The sequence below is a fragment of the Mesoplodon mirus genome (assembly GCF_964341445.2).
Source record: "Mesoplodon mirus genome assembly, chromosome: 5".
Lineage (NCBI taxonomy): Eukaryota > Metazoa > Chordata > Mammalia > Artiodactyla > Ziphiidae > Mesoplodon > Mesoplodon mirus.
In genome coordinates, this window is record NC_138980.1 from 34,635,082 (window position 1) to 34,652,762 (window position 17,681).

Below are 17,681 nucleotides of genomic sequence, written 5' to 3' on the forward strand. Positions count from 1 at the left end.
TTAGTAACAGAACCCTTGATTTGAGATGGGCACATAATTGACCCAAATAAGATTACATTTCCCAGCATCCTTTGCAGCGGAGTATGGCCTTAGGACTAACTCAGGGGCCCAGAGATAAGCAGAAGGGGTAAGTGCATCTTCTGAAAATTATTCTTAAAGGGAGAGGACATGCCCAGACTTGACCCTTCTTTCCTGCTGGCTGGAAAGCAGACATGATGGCTGGAGCTCCAGCAGTTATCCTGGACCATGAGGTAGGAATGAAAACCACATTCAGTGGTGCATAAGGCAGGAGACTGAGTCCCTCACATCACACTTGCCCAGGGCGGCTGATGGCTGGACATTTATCTGTGAGAGAAATGCACTTCCTTTTGTATTTTCTGTTATCTACAATCAGACTTAAAGCTTATTGAATACAGGTCTTTATAGAGAAAAACTTTAGAAAGATAGGGAACCCACAGAGATAGAACCATACAGACACTCTGACCCATAAATTAAAGCCTAATAAATAGAGAGGTCCTCCCAGCATTAGATACCTGGGAGCCCACACTGAGGAAGAGGGAGGAGGCTTGGGACCTCAAATGTCACAACCAGCTGTGTTAGAGACCAATTCCAAGAGATGGGAATTTTATAAAGACATGACCACCAAAGAAACTCTCCTGTTTCCTGGTCACTTATGTGCCAGATGGTTGCTTAAGTCACATTCTACCGTGTCCTCCTTCCAACTCTCCAAAAGAATGATGGTTCTCATCACTCCCACTTTGAAGATGAGGCAACCGAGGCTCAGAGATGTTAAGTCACCTGCCCAAGGTTACACAGCCCACACAGTGAGCCAAAGACAGAGCTGGGATTTGAACCCTGGTCTCTCTGATGCCTGAACCTGCCCTCTTTTTCTTTCTCTCTCTCCCTCTCTCTTTTTTTTTTTTTTTTGCGATACGCGGGCCTCTCACTGCTGTGGCCTCTCCCTTTACGGAGCACAGGCTCCGGACACGCAGGCTCAGCGGCCATGGCTCACGGGCCCAGCCGCTCCACGGCATGTGGGATCCTCCCGGACCGGGGCACAAACCCATGTCCCCTGCATCGGCAGGCAGACTCTCAACCACTGCGCCACCAGGGAAGCCCCCTATCTCTTTCTTTCTTTTATTGAAGAAGAGTTGATTTACAATAATTCAGGTATACAGCAAAATGATTCAGTTCCATATATATAAGTATATATACGTGTGTGTGTACATATATATATATATATATCAGATTCTTTTCTGTTATAGTGAACCTGCCCTCTTAATTGTAATGTTATATTGCTTTTCAAGAATCCTATAGGTATGGCACTTTGTACAGACAGATCTTTATAAGAAATCAGACTCTACAGGGAAGAGGGAAAGAGGAGGAGGGGGAGAGAAGAAAACAAATCCTAAGGTATACTGGGTACCTATTATGTGCCAGGCCTGTTTTAGGGACATCAAATGCATTAATTCACTTAATCCCCACAATAAACCTATGGGGTGGGTACTGCAGGTATTAACACCCCCATTTTATAGATGAAGAAACCGAGGCCCAGAGAGGTGGGGTCACCAGGAAGCTGTCAGGGCTGGGGGGCTCGAGTGTCCACGTTCATAACCACTAGGCTATACAGTGGGGTGAACCCTTGTTAAAGGATAAGGGGTAGAGACATGCTTCTAAAACTGGGGGGCACAGACCCCGTTGAGAATCTGAGGAATGCCAGGGGCGTCCTCCCCACAGGCTACTCTGCAAACCATTTCCTTTAAGTGCAACGTTGGCCCGCTGGAGAGCAGAATCTTAAGGTGAAAGGGATTTTTTTTTTTTTTTTTTTTTTTGGCTGCGCGGCGCGTCTTGCATGATCTTAGTCCCCCTATCAGGGATTGAACCCAGGCCACAGCAGTGGTGAAAGCACCAAGTTCTAACCACTGGACCACCAGGGACTTCCCAGAAAGGGATTCTTTAGATGAGAACGGTGATGGAGATGGAAACTCCAAAGGGAAATCTTTGGAGAATGCCCTTAGGGAGAAGGTAAGTAAACAAAGAATCAGGAGCCAGCGTTCACAACGGAACTGCTGACCCTACAGAACAGGAGCCCCATGAGACAGACACTCTGGAGAGGACCCTATGAAGACAGAGGAGCAACAAGAAAATCTACCAGGAAAAGGATGCTATAAGAAAAGAGGCGGGGCTCCTATGGAACTGGACTCACAGAGAGCAAGATCCCATGGAGATGGGAATCTTGCAAAAAAAAAAAAAGGACTCCAGGGAGGACCCCAGTGGAAAGGGAACCCACGTATCAGGACGCTCTAGTTGAGGGTCTACGGCAGACCCGAGGATGAAGCACCCTGTTGATCGGAATCGCTACTGAGTCAATTCTGTATAGCAGGAACCCCACAGAGATGGGCCGTTAACAGGCAGAGGGCAGGAAAGTCGGGCAAGGGCTAATCTCCATCCTCCCCGGCCAGAGCGGAACCAAACAGCTCCGGGAACGCGAACCCGGACTTTACTTCCAACCGCGCGCATCCTGCGAGACTACAATTCCCAGGAGGCCCCGCGGCTCCAGGCCGACTCTCTGCCCCGGGGCGCCCGCGCAGTGCCTGCCGGAACACGTAGTCACCGCCGCGGTAACCCAGACCGGAAGGTCAGTCAGCCCCCGCCGCCAGCCCCACCTCCTTCCATGTCCTCCGTCCAGTTGCGGCTGCTACTCGTGGGAGAACTGGGCGAGGTGTAGTAATCGCCGCCGGGGCTCGTGTCCACGTCTTCCTCCATCGAGCCCGATTTGTGCCGCTTGCTCCTAAGGGGCGAGGAAGGAAGCCAGCAGACCAGTTACCACGGAGACGGGCCCGGCGGGCTTTGCTACTTCCGGTTCTTAGGGGGCAGGGCGAGGAGGGTGCTATCGCGAGACGTCACGCGAGCCGCGGACTTTCGGCTGTTTCTCGGATGACATCCGCTTTAACCTGCCCATCACTTGGGTGGGACACCTGGGGCCAGAGGCCCGGAGGGACTCAGCAGAGGGCCAAGCTAGCAAGCTAGCAGAGTGGAGACTAAAGCCCTGAAAACCTGGCTGATCGCTTGACCTACTGTAATCCTCAGAACAACCTGGTAGGATTATGATCCCACTTAGCAGGTGGGGAAACCGAGGCAAACAGAATGTGACCGGCTCACGATCACACAGCATATCTCAGCAAGAACCGATGTCTGTGTTCTCATGGAGTCGCAGGGGCTAGGCCTGTAGGACTCGAGGCTGTGGGAGCCCAGCGTGGGATGTCAGGGCTGGGGAAAGAGTCACTTGGGGGCTGGGTTTTGAAAGATGAATAAGAGTTTCCCAGGTGGAACGTGAAAACAGGGAGAGGAATGAACCAGCTGGGGCCAGATGGAGGTGGGGGGGGGGGCGTGAGGTGCCCAGAGGTGGGGCCCCGGGGACATACCCGCTGGAGGATGTGCTGGGTAGCGTTCTTCTCATGCCGGTGCTGGCTGGATTTAGGTCATATGCCAGGTGTCCCTGCAGCTCCCCCAGGGAGAAGTTGGGTCCTGTTCCAGTCACCACAGGTGCTGTGGAGGGCGACAGAGAGGAGGATGAGGGAGGAACAAGGTCCAGGGCTGCACTTTGTGCTGGAGGGGTGAGGAGAGCCATCTGGGGGCTGGCAGAACGAAAAGGAACTGCTTCCCAAATTGGCCTGTTCCTAATTTGGCTGAAACTGGCCTTATACTATGGGTCAGAAGAACAAGGCCATTGAGAAAGGCCAAGGTCACACTGTGAGGCAGAAGCATAGCCAGAGCTGGAGGCCAAGCTTCCCAGAACTCTCAGAGGCCAGGCTCTGCTGATCTGGATGGGGAGGGCAAGGGTTAGGGTTAAGGCAGGATAGTGCCCAGAGGTCCCTGGGGTAGGATTCAAATGGGGGTGTCTGGGGATGGGGGTGGGTCCCCAGCAGGTCCATAGGTAAGGCAAGAGGACAAGAGGTGAAATAGGTGGGGGGGGAGCCCTCTGGCGTCTACTGGGAGGGGTGAAGGAGGTCCCAGAAATGGGGGATACTGGGGCAGAAGGTTCTTTAGCCCTTCCACCCAGCATCTGGAGTCTTTTCTGGGGAAGAGCATGTCACCCTGACCTTGGACTCTGGGAAAGGCCTGGATACCGCCCTTCCTAGGGACTTAGGCTTGGTGACAAGGGTGGCTGGAGAGGATGTGGGGGAGTGGGGCAGGGTGATGGGCTCCTTCCTCCTCCCTCCCCGAGTCCCTTTCCCTCTTAGAGCCCCCATCCCAAAGCCACTTCTCCTTTCTGACAGTCCTCCCCTGTATGAGCCCACCCCCCACCTCGGGTCCCAGCACAGGGTGGGCGGGGACACTTACTCCGGGACACTTGGATGAGCTCAGTGACGCTGAACACACCGGAGGTGACGAAGCTCTCCTGGAAGTCGGTGGTGTCTGGAAAAGAGAGGAAGGATGGGGGTCAGCAGGCGGCCAGCTGAGCTGGGTCTGTTCCCCCCCTTGACACCTCCAGGCTGCCCAGACTCCGGGGGCTGGACCCAGCCTGGCCAGTCACCCTGTCTACCCACCTCCCCAACCATCACAGCCCTGCAGCAGGAGGATGGCCAGCTCAGCCCCTCCAAGCCGACGGGGACTCCTCCGCCCTAACACAGCTGGAGCGGATCTCCTTTCCTGAGTCTCTGCTCTGTCCTTCTCACTGCAGCCTCAGCCAGCCTCCCCTTCTCCAGCCTGGGCCTTCACACCGCCTCCCAGCCCTCCTCGGGAGCCCCTGTGCTGTGGCAGGCTGCACACACAAGTGGAGGCCAGACCTGGGTTCACAGCTCAGCTGCCCACTCGGCGTGGGATCTTGGATAAGTCACTTTACCTCCCTGAGCTTTGATGCTCCCTGATCTCAAAAGTGGGGACCATACACCCCGTCATCTTGGGTGGTTGTGAGCTATGAATGCTACTACCTAGGAGGGACCAGCTTGCTTCCTTTGCCTCACTCATCACCCCATGCAATGCTGCAGTCTCTTAGCCTTCTGCCTCCAGGCTGTGAGCTCTGTGGTGTCCCCAGTACCCGGACCAGAGGCTGGCAAATGGCAGGGGCTCAGAACCATGGGGTGAATGGAGGGTCCACAGGCAGCAGTTAAAATCCCCAGTGTGCCCGGACCCATTCCCGCCTAATGTCAAAGGAAGAGGGACCCTCCTCTCTGGGCTGGGGTGGTTTAGACCCATTTCATGGATTTGGAAACTGAGGCTGACCTCGAGAGGGTGGGAGCACTGGCCAACCCAAGACAACTGGGAGCAGGCCTGTCCCACCCGGAGACCCTCACAGGCTGGACCCGTTACCAGGCACCTCCAGTGTCCGCCCCCTGAGCTGGGCACTGGGGACACAGTAGGGAACAAGACGTACAGGAGCAGCTGCCCTCTTGGACTCACAGCCCAGGGTGGGCAAAGGACGCCACATAAAAGCTCCTGCTTGTACGTCAATGTTCACAGCAGCATGATTTACAGTAGCTGAAATTGGAGACAAATGTCCATCAACCATGATGGATACACAAAATGTGGTCCCTCCACACACGGGAACGTCACTCAGCCGTGAAAAGAGGTGAAGCCCTGACACTCGCTACAACGTGGATGGACCCCGAGACCACTATGCTCAGTGAGAGAAGCCAGACACAGAAGGACACACGCTGTGTGATTCCATTGATGGGAAACGTCCAGAACAGGCAAATCCACTGAGACAGAGAGTGGGTTCCTGGTCACTCGGGGAGGGGGAGTGACTAATGGAGATGGGGTTGCTTTGTGGGTTGATGAGAATGTTCTGGAACTAGACAGAGGTGATGGGTGCACAGCTCTGTGAATGTACTTAATGTCACTGGACGGTACATTTTAATAGGGTTAAAATTCTACATTTTATGTGTACCACAATTTAAAAAGAAAGTTATTAAAGATGATTCAGTTAAATGTGAGATGTGTCAGGCAGTGGTGAGGCAGTCAAGGTCGGGAGAGCCTGCTGGGGAGGGGACCTATTTTACACGAAGGGCTCAGAGAAGGCTTCCCTGGGAGGGTGACAGTCAACCTAGATCTCAAGGTAGGGGTGGATAAGGCGAACACGTGAGTTAAAATTTGGGTAGTGCCCAGACAGCGCCAGGCACAGAGAAACTGCCTTGTGAAAACTGGCTGCCCCAATGAGGATGATATTAAACTCGACGTTTTGCCACCTCCCTGTGGGTTACGATGTTCCTGGGGCTGGCAGTGGGAATGGCTTGTGCAAAGGGCCTGGGGCTGGGATGCACTTGGCAAATCGGAGGGCAACAGGGCTGGAGTTGAAGGAGCCAGAGAGAGTGGTCAGAGTGGAGGTGGGACCCACAGAATGGCAGCTCTTGGCTTTGGGGGGTGGTGGGAGCAGTTCTTGTCCAGGCCCCCAGGGGGCAGCAGTAGCCGCAGGGAGCTCACAGCAGTGCCCAGCTCCTCAGCTGTCTGCCACCCGAGCCTCCTGCTTATGAGTTTTGTGTCCACTATTCATTGAGCAATTACTACCTGCCCAGGCCCATGATGGGAGGCTCGGGACCACAACATCCCAAGGAGGACAGGGCGGTGGCTCCCAGTGTCCAGGGGGAAGTGGCCGTGGCCACTTCCTGCTGACCCAGCTGGCCGACTGCTGTCAGCACGCCCCTCCGCCCCACCCCCACCGGGGTTTCCTGTTTGTGCAGTGCTCGCCCAGCTCCATCTCCAGGGGACTCCCTGGCGGGCGGGGAGGAAGTGATTTCCTCTACCAGACGCTGGAGCTCCCCACGGGACCAGGCCAAGCGCCATGGCCCCCGCCGCCTGCCTTGAACATCTGGCTTGGAGGGAGGCGCCTGGGGATCACAGGAGGTCAAGGAGGACTTGGGTCACAGATGGCCAGTGAGGTGTGGCCTGGGGGCCTGTGAACCTCCTGGAACCATCCAGCCTCCCTGTGCATGCCTGTGACGGACCTTCCAACGGGGATGCCCTCACCCGCTGGCTGTTTCTTCCTTTCTCCCTTTTCATCTCTCCTCCTTCCTTGCCCCTAACATACTATCCCTCTAGTTTCTCTTTTTCCCTCTGCTTCATCCTTCCTTCTCTCCTTTTTTGCTTTCTAGAAATGTTTTTTGAGCACCTAGTGTGTACCAGGTCCTGTTCTAGGTACTGAGGACACAGTAGTGATCAAAACAAACACCTCTGCCCTTGAGGAGGTGATGTTCCACTAGGTGAGATAAGCAAACACATTTGCAATCACTAAGCAACTAAGCAAATACATATGCAATCACTAACTTCCTCGAAAGGAAATAAAACAGAGGGCTGAGATTGAGACTGACTGAGGCCGCTTGAGCTGAGGGGCTCAGGGAAGATCTTTCTGAGAGGGAGGCATTTGAGCTGAGACCTGGGTGATCTGGAGCGAGAGAAAGCAGTTAGCTGTCCAGATAGCAGGCACAGCACGTGCAGAGGCTCTGGGACAGGTGGTGCCTGGCATGCCGGAGGAACAGCAAGGAGGCCTGTGTGTCTGGAATGGAGTGAGCGAGGGGGGAGAGGGAGGAGGGGAGGAGGGGAGGAGGGGAGGAGGGGAGGGCAGGAGGACTTGGGCTTTTACCCCCAGGAGGTGGGAGCCCTGGAAGGCTGTGGGCAGAGGATGGGCGGGGCCTGACTCAGGTGCTCATGGGTACCCTCTGACCGCTTCAGGGAGGACAGACTGTGGGAGGGAGTAGTCAGGGACCCAGAGCAGAAGCAGGGGCTCTGAAACTTCCAAATCCTCTCTGTCCTTCTGGCTCTGCTCCCACACCGGCAACACAGAACTGAGTTGTCCTACTCGTCCACTCAATGTCCCATGAGACTGCAGGGCCCACCAGGGCCTCTCCCATGGCGGGAGCACCTCAGAGCCCAGACGCTGGAGCTCAGGGTCAGGGGTTCCAACCCCAGCTCCCTGGATGCCCCTGGGAAGGCCCATATTCCTCTCCGGACCTCAGTCCCTGCCTCTGCAAAATGGAACAACAGCAGCACCTATTCCACAGCATGGCTGGGAGGAGTGACTCAGGTGCTCACACAGGACCACACAGAACCCACAGGGGGCTCTCCGGAAACGATTCCTAAATAAAAGATGGGGATGAGCCTGTGCCCTCCACCCCCGCCACCTCCAGACTCACCCAGTGTGATGGGCTTGCTGTCCTCCTGGTCGGAGCCCATCCCCGCCCGGGGACTGCCGCTTTGCTCTGCATCTGCAAAGAGAGGGAGGGGGAGTTGGTGACGTCGCAGGAACCCCCACTCATGAGGGGAGGAGACATCAGCCCAGTGCTAGGCTGGGCCAGCGCCGTGGTCTGGAGCATGGCATGGCCCCCTCCCTGGCTGCTGCCCCAGGGGGTCATGGACGTCTGAGGTCACTAAGCGCCAGCCTGCCTGTGTCCTGAACCATGGCGAGAACCCGAGTGGAGGGGCTGGCTCAGTCGTGGGGAAGTGCTCTCTGAGCCTCAGTTTCCTCATCTGTCAAGTGAGGTTAACTCATTTAATCCTGCCTCTGCCATATGAGGTGGGAACTCTCATGCCCATTTCACAGACAGGAAAACAGAGGGCCAGAGAGGTGAGTCCCTGGCCCCTCAGGACCCCTCCCCACCGCCTCTGCCTTCCGAGTCCTGGGAGCCCAGCCTGTGGTCTTGGGTTGCCACTCAGGATCCCCGGAGAGGGGGCCGAGGGGCATATTTCTGCAGCTGTGACATTTCCGGCCCCACCCGCTGGGCTTGGGGGCTCCCTCCCACCCCGGCGCCCGCCCCTCCATCTTATCTAAAAATAATCAGGCTCCTTGGCAGCCGGGTGAAGCAGACAGACGCTGAGCTCAGCGTTATTGGCTCCGGAGGCCTAGATGGAGGGCGAGTAGAGCCAGCCCCCTCTGCAGCCCTCACACCCTCCACCCCAGACTGCGGGGGGGAGGAAATGGACAAGCCCAGCCAGACAGGACCCCTAGCCCCCCCCCCATTTGTCTCTCAGGTCAAGGACAAAGGTGGTGGGAATCACCATCAAATGCCAGAGAAAGAGAATCAGGCCCCTCCCACCTGCCACACTCCAAAGCCCAGAGCTAATTGCTGTGTGACCTTAGGCAAGTTGCTTAACCTCCCTGAGCCTCAGAGTTTTCTCCTTCAGATGTGCGAAAGCATCTCACAGGCCTGGCTGGGTTGCCAGGAGGTGGCAAGGAGCTGATACATATGAAGCGCTTAGGGCATACTGAGCTCTAGACCCATGGTGACATCTACCCCATTATTATTATTACTGTTATTTTTAAGTCCCTAACGTGACTACAGATGTTTTTTCTTGTTCTCATTTCACACTTTCCCTTAAGTCATGAAGAGAGCCACAAATCTGGCATTGTTAGTGTACCCATTTTGTACACAAGGAAAAGGGAGGGTTAGAATGACGAAAAAGTGCCCCGCCCCACACCCTTGCTGTTGGTTTTTACACAGTAGTGTATCATTTTATTTTATTTATTTATTTTTTGTCCACACCGCTTGCGGGATCTTAGTTCCCTGACCAGGGATCGAACCCGTGCCTGCTGCGGTGGAAGGGCAGAGTCTTAACTCCTGGACCGCCAGGGAATTGCCCGGCCCCTTGTTGTTTTAATTCGGTAGCTAGTGCTTACATCCCGACATCCAGCAGGCGCTTTCGTGAGCCGCCTGGATTCTGCGATGAGACGCGCGCGTTCCCATCCCAGCTCTGGGAACCTCCAAGGACACGTGGTCCCGGGGGGCGGGGGTCACTTCCCCTGCTGGGGCCTCAGTGCACCCAGGGTTGCTTTGGGGATAATAATAATGATGACACCTCGCACAACAGTCACTGGGCCCTCGCCGTCTGCCTGGCATCGCGCTTTTGCCTTTGCACACACGCTGTGGGCTGAGCACCTACTGGCGGACAAGACCCAGGGATGCTGTAAACAGCACAGGAGCGGCCCCACCTGCCTCAGTTTCCCCATCCACGATAGGAGCGGATGCAGGCAGCCCTCCTTGGCTGGGCTGCGCAGCCCCTGCGTGGCCGACTAGGCGGGGCAGGCTGGGCAGTGGTGAGAGGGCTGTGCCCGGCTCGGCCCCGCGCCCTGTGGCCGCTCCCGGGCTCGGGCAGCCAGCAGCCCCTTGGAGCCGGCCCGTCCTGCTTGGATGGCCGCATGGCTGGGCACGGATGGCCACTGGGTTGGGAAGGGCCCAGCCCGGGCAGCCAGCCGTTGGGCTCCAGGCCTTGGGCACAGACCCTCTTCCGGAACCGGCACCCACACAGACTCAGCGGGCAACAGTGGCCGGCTGGCACTCAGGGGCCTACCCGAGAAGGGGGATGTTTCTTGAGCGCCGCCTGTGTGCTTATGCTTTGGAACCAGGCAGCCCAAGCTGTGGGCCTCAGACGCCACCCCTCATCTCTCTGTGCCTCACTCCCTGCATCTGTGAAATGGGCACAATTACAGAATCTCCCTCAGAGGCTGTTCAGGAGGGAAAAGGTGACAATGAATGCAGTCAAGGGCCCCAAACAGTGGCTGACATGTAGTAAGCACTTCAGCAACTGGAGAGAGGGTTTTATTACTATTTTTGCTATCTCCTTGCTGTTTCTGTCTTGGGTGCTATTACTTTGTATCTTGAAAGCCATGGCCCTAGGCTACGGCTGGCTCTAGTCTGGAGCCCTTATTCACTGCTCTTGACCTCAGGCCAGCCGTATCACCTGTCTGAGCCTCAGTTTCCTCATCTGTAAAATGGGACTATAATAAAACTCACTTCCCAGGGTTTGTTGGGTCTCCAAGTCAGCTAATAACAAGTGTAAAAGGGTTGGTGCCAAGTTGACATTCAATACATGGTAGGTTTGGGCAGCAATTGTAAATGAGAGTGTGTTTTTAATTTTGGTTTCTAATTGATCATTGCTAGCACTTAGAAATGCGATTAGTCTGGGGGTGTTAATCTTGTATTCTGCAACCTTGCTGAACTCACATATTAGTTCTAAGAGTCTTTTTCTTTTTCTGGTAGATTCTTTGGGATTTTCTACGAAAACCATCATGTTGCTTGCAAACAGGGCAAGTTTTATTTCTTTCTTCCTAATCTGTATGCCTCTGATTTCTTTTTCTTGGTTTATCGCACTGGCTAGGACTTCCAGAACCCTGTTGACTGGGAGTGGTGAGAGCAGGTGTCCTCGTCTTGCTTCTGACCTTAGGGGGAACCCATTCGGTCTGTCACCACTAAGAATAATGTTAGCTGTGGTTCCTGCAGATCCCTTTATTGGGCTGAAGAAGCTCTCTCTATTTTTTCTCCTATACTCCTGGTAGTTCTTTTTAAATTTAAATAAATGTCGTTTCTAAATAATATGATGCTGTAATTATATGCCATCTCATTAAAAATTGTTTTAATTTGATTTTTAGATTGTGTTGAAATATACATAACATAAACTTTGCCATTTAACCATTTCTAAGTGTACAGTTTAGTGGCGCTGAGTACATTCATAGTATCTTGTGACCATCCCCACCATCATCTCCAGAACTTTCTCATCTTCCCAAACTGAAACTCTGTCCCCATGAAACGCTGACTCCCCACCCCCTCCCCCGGCCCCCACCATCTACTTCCTGTCTCTGTGGATGTGACTCCTCTGGGGACCCCCTGTGAGTGGAATCACACACTGTGTGTCCTTTTGTGTCTGGCTTCTCTCACTGAGCATCGTGTCCTCAGGGTCCATCCATGTTGTAGCAGGTGTCAGAACGTCCTTCCCTTTTATTGTGCCATCTTACTGGCCATGCCGCAGGCCATGTGGGATCTTAGTTCCCGGACCAGGGACTGAACCCCACCCCCTGCAGTGGGAGCACGGAGTCTTAATGCTGGACCGCCAGGGAAGTCCCTGCCATCTTATCTTTAATCACCTCTAAAACCTCGAACTATTTCTCATCCACCTGCTGACCACCTGCCTGTCATTTGGCTCCTGGAAACCCAGTATGGGAGCCCCGAGTCACATGCAACTTGAAATTTAAATTGGCTAAATTGAAATTAAATTTTCAGGACTTCAGCCGCACCAGTCACCTTTCAATACTCGACAGGCACACGTGGCTGGTGGCGACTGAATTGGACGGCACCGAATACGCCCACCATCGCCACACAAAGTTCTATCGGGCTGAGCTGCTCTGGATGTTTCCATGAAAAATCAAGGGGAAAAAAAAAAAAAAGACACCGATAATTCTTCCTCCTCCCATCTAGAGGCCCAGTCCTAAAATGGACCTTCCTTCGGTCTGAACAGATGGACCCAGAGTGTATAATGCTAAAGGCCAGCTAATGTCCAATGCCCCAAGATGCCCCAGACCCCAAGTGGGCAGCTTTCATTTGCTGAGTTTTTACTGTGTTAGGAGCTCCACAGCACCATCTGATTAAATTTACCCAACTGATGAGGTTGGTAAACTGAGGACCAGCTCAGGGAGTCTATATCCCAAAGCTGATGTCAATTCAAAGAAATGGTCTGCCTAGCGCAGAGGTTCCTAACTGGGGTGATCCTGCACCCCAAGGCGATGTCTGGGGACATTTGTGTTTGTCACGACTGGGGGGCTTCTGGCATCGAGGGGGTGGGGACAGGGAGGCTGGTCTGGGATAGCCCCACAGAGTCATCCGGCCCCCAGTGTCAGCAGTGCCGAGGCTGAGGGACTCTGTTCCAGATCCATCCATTCTCAGTAGGGGCAAAAATTGGTTCTGGGGGCAATGGAGGGGGCTAAAAATTTTTGCTCTTTTTATTTATAAAACATAGATAGATAGATATACATATATAATATACCTGTGCTATTAAAATTTCATGAGGTGCAGTGATTAGGGAAAAAAACTGTCTAAAAGGGCTCTTTAGAGGGAGGCAATAATGAAAGAAAAGGGTCTTGTACAATTTTAAAGGGCTGTCAAAAGAGAAAGAAGAGTATGCAACAGAAACTGTAGGTGACCTACCACGTCTAAAGCATTCACTTCACTGAAAGTCTGCCAACCTCTGCTGTGTGTCCTTGTGCAAGTACTTTGACATCTCTGAGCCTCCATTTCCTCATCCATAAATTAGAGCTGAATTGCACTACCGTTTACTTCTCTACTTTGATCACTTGACAAACTGATTGCTGAGCACCTCCAGGGTGCCATGTGTCTAACACACAGCAGCAACCAAGATGGACACAATTCCCTGCCTTCGTGGCACTGACATCCTAATGGTGGAGTGACAGGCAATGAACAAGTAAGCAAATAAACCAGGAGTATAATTCCAGGCTGTGCTAGGTGCAAGGGAGGCCATCCAACCCAGAGGTGTGAGTGGCAGCCCCTGGTGAGTGAGGGGCTGTGACTGGAGCTCCTAGGAGGGTCGTCAAGGTCACACCGTGTGAAATGGTACATTCCAATAGTTAATACGTGGTGAGTCACTCCTTTGACTATGTCGAGCTACAAGTTTTCCCTCCACTGACTCATCTAATCTTCGAAACTCCCCCAAGAGGGATATGCGATTATCATCCCCATTTTCCAGATGGGGAAACTGAGGCACAAAGAGAGGCAGGTGACATATTCAAACTCAGGCAGCACCAGGTGGCACCGATGGGCCTGGGATCAACCCCCAGACACCCCAAGGCCTCACAATTGGGTCCTGTGCTTTTGACTAGGAGGTGTCCAGTGGGCCCTTGGAGGGGGGCTCAGTTTGTCTTGCCCCAACTCCAGGACCCCTTTCTTATCAGTGGTTTGGAGTGGCCCCCTGTGTTTGGACCCTGTTGTCTGACCAGTCAGATAAAGGCCCCAGCTGGGGGTCCCCTGCTGCTCTGCGTTTGCCAAAGGTCCCTTCTGTCACTAATTGTGGTGCTGGGGACAGCTGGGGGCAGATAAGTTGTTTGCATATCTCTGTTTCACTTGGGCTGAAAAACACCCCACGGAAGCAGAGCCCCCAGACCCTACTGTCCATGGGAGCAGCGGCCCCAGACCCTGATGCACAGGCCAGGGAAATTTCAGAGCACATCCACCTCACTGAGGTGGGAGCTGAGGTGTAGAGTGAGAAGATATGGGATGATGATGATGATAATAATAATAAACAATAACAACAATAATAATGGCAACTGCTAAGCACAGACAGCTTACCGAACACCAGATGTCAGGCTACGTATTTAACAGTTTTGTCTAACACCCTCCAGTAATCCTTGATCGAGGCTGACAACCATGGGTTACCCAGAGAGGGTAAGTAAGTTACCCAAGGCCACACAGCAAGGAAAGCTGATGGGCCGACCAGGTTTTATCTGCTCCTCTCAAAAATATATCCATGAAAACCATAATTCGAAGAGATACATGCACCCCAGTGTTCACTGCAACACTATTCACAGTAGCCAGGACATGGAAGCAACCTAAATGTCCATCAGTGGAGGAATGGATAAAGAAGATGTGGTACATCTATACAATGGAATATCACTCAGCCATAAAAAAGAATGCAATAATGCCATTTGTAGCAACATGGATGGAGATTATCATACCAAGTGAAGTAAGTCAGACAAAGACAAATATCATACACTATCACTCACATGTGGAATATAATTTTAAAAATGATAAAAATGAACTTATTTACAAAACAGAAACAGACTCAAAGATTTCAAAAACGAACTTATGGCTACCAAAGGGGAAATGTGGTGGGGAGGGATAAATTAGGAGGTTGGGATTAACATACACATACTACTATATATAAAATAGATAACCAACCAGGACCTACTGTATAGCACAGGAAACTGTACTCAACATTCTGTAATAATCTATATATGGGTAAAGAGTCTGAAAAAGAATGAATATATGTATATGTATAACTGAATCACTTTGCTGTACACCTGAAACTAATGCAACACTGTAAATCAACTATACTCCAATAAGATTTACTTTAAAAAAAGGGGGGGAATATTCTTGAATGTCTTATTGAATTTTATATCATGTCGATCAGCGGCTTTAAAACGTTTGCCTGTTAATGAGTTCTTTCCTGACCTGGTCGCTGTCCCCCAGATCCCCACTGCCCATCCCTGAATACGTGGCTTTCTGCAGCCCTGCTTAGATCAGGCGTTTGATTTGGTGCTTTGTGCTCCTCAGAATACATTCCCGACCGCACGAGGGAAACATGAACAGGCCAGAGCAGGACCATGGAACCAAAATGCATGCTCTTAGCTGCCGAGTAGGGGATTTGGGGGATTTTCTATGGGCGTGCCTCGGGGGTGTCTGCAGACTCCACCCGAGCATGGGGTTCATGGTCAAAAAGCATGAGCATCGCTGCGGGTTTCTCAGGGCAGCTGTTGGACTCCTCAAAGTCTTTCAAATGCATTGGGGTCGTGAAGAAGAGGCTCCAGGTTCCAAACTCGTATGACCTTGGGGCATCTTTTAGAAGCTGGAGTCATACCCTGAAACCTGGGTTGAAGCCCCAGCCCTGGCACAACCCGGCGTGTGACCTGGGACTAGTCAGGCCTCTCTACCCTCTGAGCCTCAGTTTTCCCCATCTGTAAAGTGGGCTTTCTCTATTGTTGCCTTACTTTATACGGGTGTGAGGTTGAAATCAGAGGAGCCCCGGGAGGGGAGGGGCCAATCACAAAGGGATAAATACTGTTTGGGTGACAGCATTTTTCCAAACTCAGAAGTTAAACGAACTTTGTCCCCCCTCTGCCCACAGCCCTCCAGGGCTCCCACTTCCCTGGGGGTAAAAGCCCAAGTCCTCCCCATGGCCCACAGGGACCTGCACGACCTGCCCTGTCCCCTTCCTGCCCTCCCCTCCTCCCTCTCTCCCCCTCGCTCACTATGCTCCAGCCACATGGGCGTCCTCACTGTTCCTCCAAAACACCAGGCCTGGTCCTGCCCCAGGACCTTTGCACATGTGGTTCCCTCTGCCCACAACACGGTTCCTTCTGTATGTATGTGGCTCACATTCTCCCCTCACGCCGGGAACTTCCTGAAAGGTCTTTTTTTCCAAGACACACACAAGGCTCTCCAGCACAATGCATGAAGCACAGCTAACCACACTCATGCTAGTATAAGTGAGACTGGCCCCGGACAGCGGCTGTATTTCAAGTGACACCCTGGTTTGGCCTGGGACCAGTTTTCTCGACTTCCCAGGTCCGCCGGGTGTTCACAGGCAGCCGGAACGTCACCATCGCCTGTGGCCTTTCCCTCAAACAAACACATGACCATACCGACAATAGAAATGTAAACTGGATCCCATTGACGGAGTGTACAAACTGTTCTTTCCTGTCCGTGGCCACGAGCCCAAATTTGGTCTGTCCCAGCCCATGACAAAGGCGCCGCCGTGGCCTCCGGTCCAGCCCTTCCCGGCCCAGAGCACCCGCCCCCTTTGCACCAGACAACTCCCTCCATCCTGGTTGCCGAGGCTCCCGCAGTTCCTAACTGGGAGATCCAGGCACCGCCCCGGCATTCATGTCCCAGATGTTTACCGACCACCTACCACTTGCCAGGCACTGGGGAAATGGCAGGGAGCCAAGGCGGGGGAGACAGACAGGAAACGAGCCGACAGAAGGAGCCCGAGATAATTTCGGTGGTTCTAAGTTCCACCGAGGCAATGAAACTGGGTGAGAGGACAGACAGTGGCTGGGGGTGGGGGAGGTGACTTCTGACGGAAAAGTCAGGCGAAACCTCTCTAAGGGCTTAGGGATGGGACGGAGCCAGCCATGGGGAGAGCTGAGGGCAGATGGCACAGCAAGTGCAAAGGCCCCGGGGCAGGAACATGGGATGTTTGGGGAACAGAGAGAGCACATGGCCCCAACACGTACACAAAGCGGGGAGACATGAGACCACTCAGGGCCCCGTGGGATGCGTGGGAAGCTTGGGTTTTAGTCTCAAGGGCGATGATCTATGTTACATTTTAAAACGTCTCTGGTGATGAGGGTGTGGAGAAATTGGAACCTTCGTGCACGGCTGACGGGAATGTAAAATGGTGCAGCCATAGCGGAAAATGGCTTGGTGGTCCATCCAAAAGTTAAACATAGAATCACCAATGTGACCCACGCCTACATATACGCCCAAAAGAATTGAAAACAGATACTTGCCCACCCATGTTCACAGCAGCATGATTCATAGTAGCCATAAGGTGGAAACACCCCAAATATCCATCAGCAGGTGACGGATGCACAAAATGTGGTCCATCCCTATAGTGGAATATTACTCAGCCTTAAAAAGGAAGGAAATTCTGACACTCGCTACAGCATGGATGAGCCTTGAAGACATGATGTTCAGTGAGATAAACCAGACACAGAAGGACAAATACTGACTGATTCCGCTCACAGGAGGTCCCTAGAGGACTCAAATCCATAGAGACAGGAAGTAGATGGTGGGGGCCAGGGGCTGGGGAGTGTTTAATGGGGACAGAGTTTCAGTTTGGGAGGATGAGAAAGTTCTAGAGATGGATGGTGGGGATGGTTGCATGACAGTGTGAATGTACTTAATGCCACCGAGCTGTGTGCTTAAAAATGGTTAAGATGGTGGATTTTATATTATATATATTTTACCACAATAAAGTGCGCGTGCACGCACGCACGCACACACACACACACACATTAAAAAAGTCTGGCTGCTGAGTGAATTCTGGATTCTCAGAGACTGGAAGTCCGGGGGGAGGGGTGGACAAACATCCCGGTGGGCATAACAGCCTGGCCCAGGGTGACGGCCTGGGGTGTACAGAGGCGTCATGTATAATTTATCTTTGGGATTTACAAAGGACAGGAC

General features: G+C 52.9%; 1 protein-coding gene across 5 annotated transcripts in view; it reads right to left on the reverse strand.

The window, feature by feature from the left end:
* NFIC (nuclear factor I C) overlaps positions 1-17,681 on the reverse strand; it is a 70,928-nt gene that overhangs the window by 20,110 nt on the left and 33,137 nt on the right. For all 5 annotated transcript variants that reach the window (XM_082621071.1, XM_082621074.1, XM_082621070.1 and 2 more), the window contains exons 3-6: positions 8,130-8,201; positions 4,345-4,419; positions 3,426-3,549; positions 2,667-2,791 (exon numbers count right to left, since the gene is read on the reverse strand). In XM_082621071.1, coding sequence (XP_082477197.1) covers positions 2,667-2,791; positions 3,426-3,549; positions 4,345-4,419; positions 8,130-8,201 — 396 coding nt within the window. The remainder of the gene's footprint in view (positions 1-2,666; positions 2,792-3,425; positions 3,550-4,344; positions 4,420-8,129; positions 8,202-17,681) is intronic.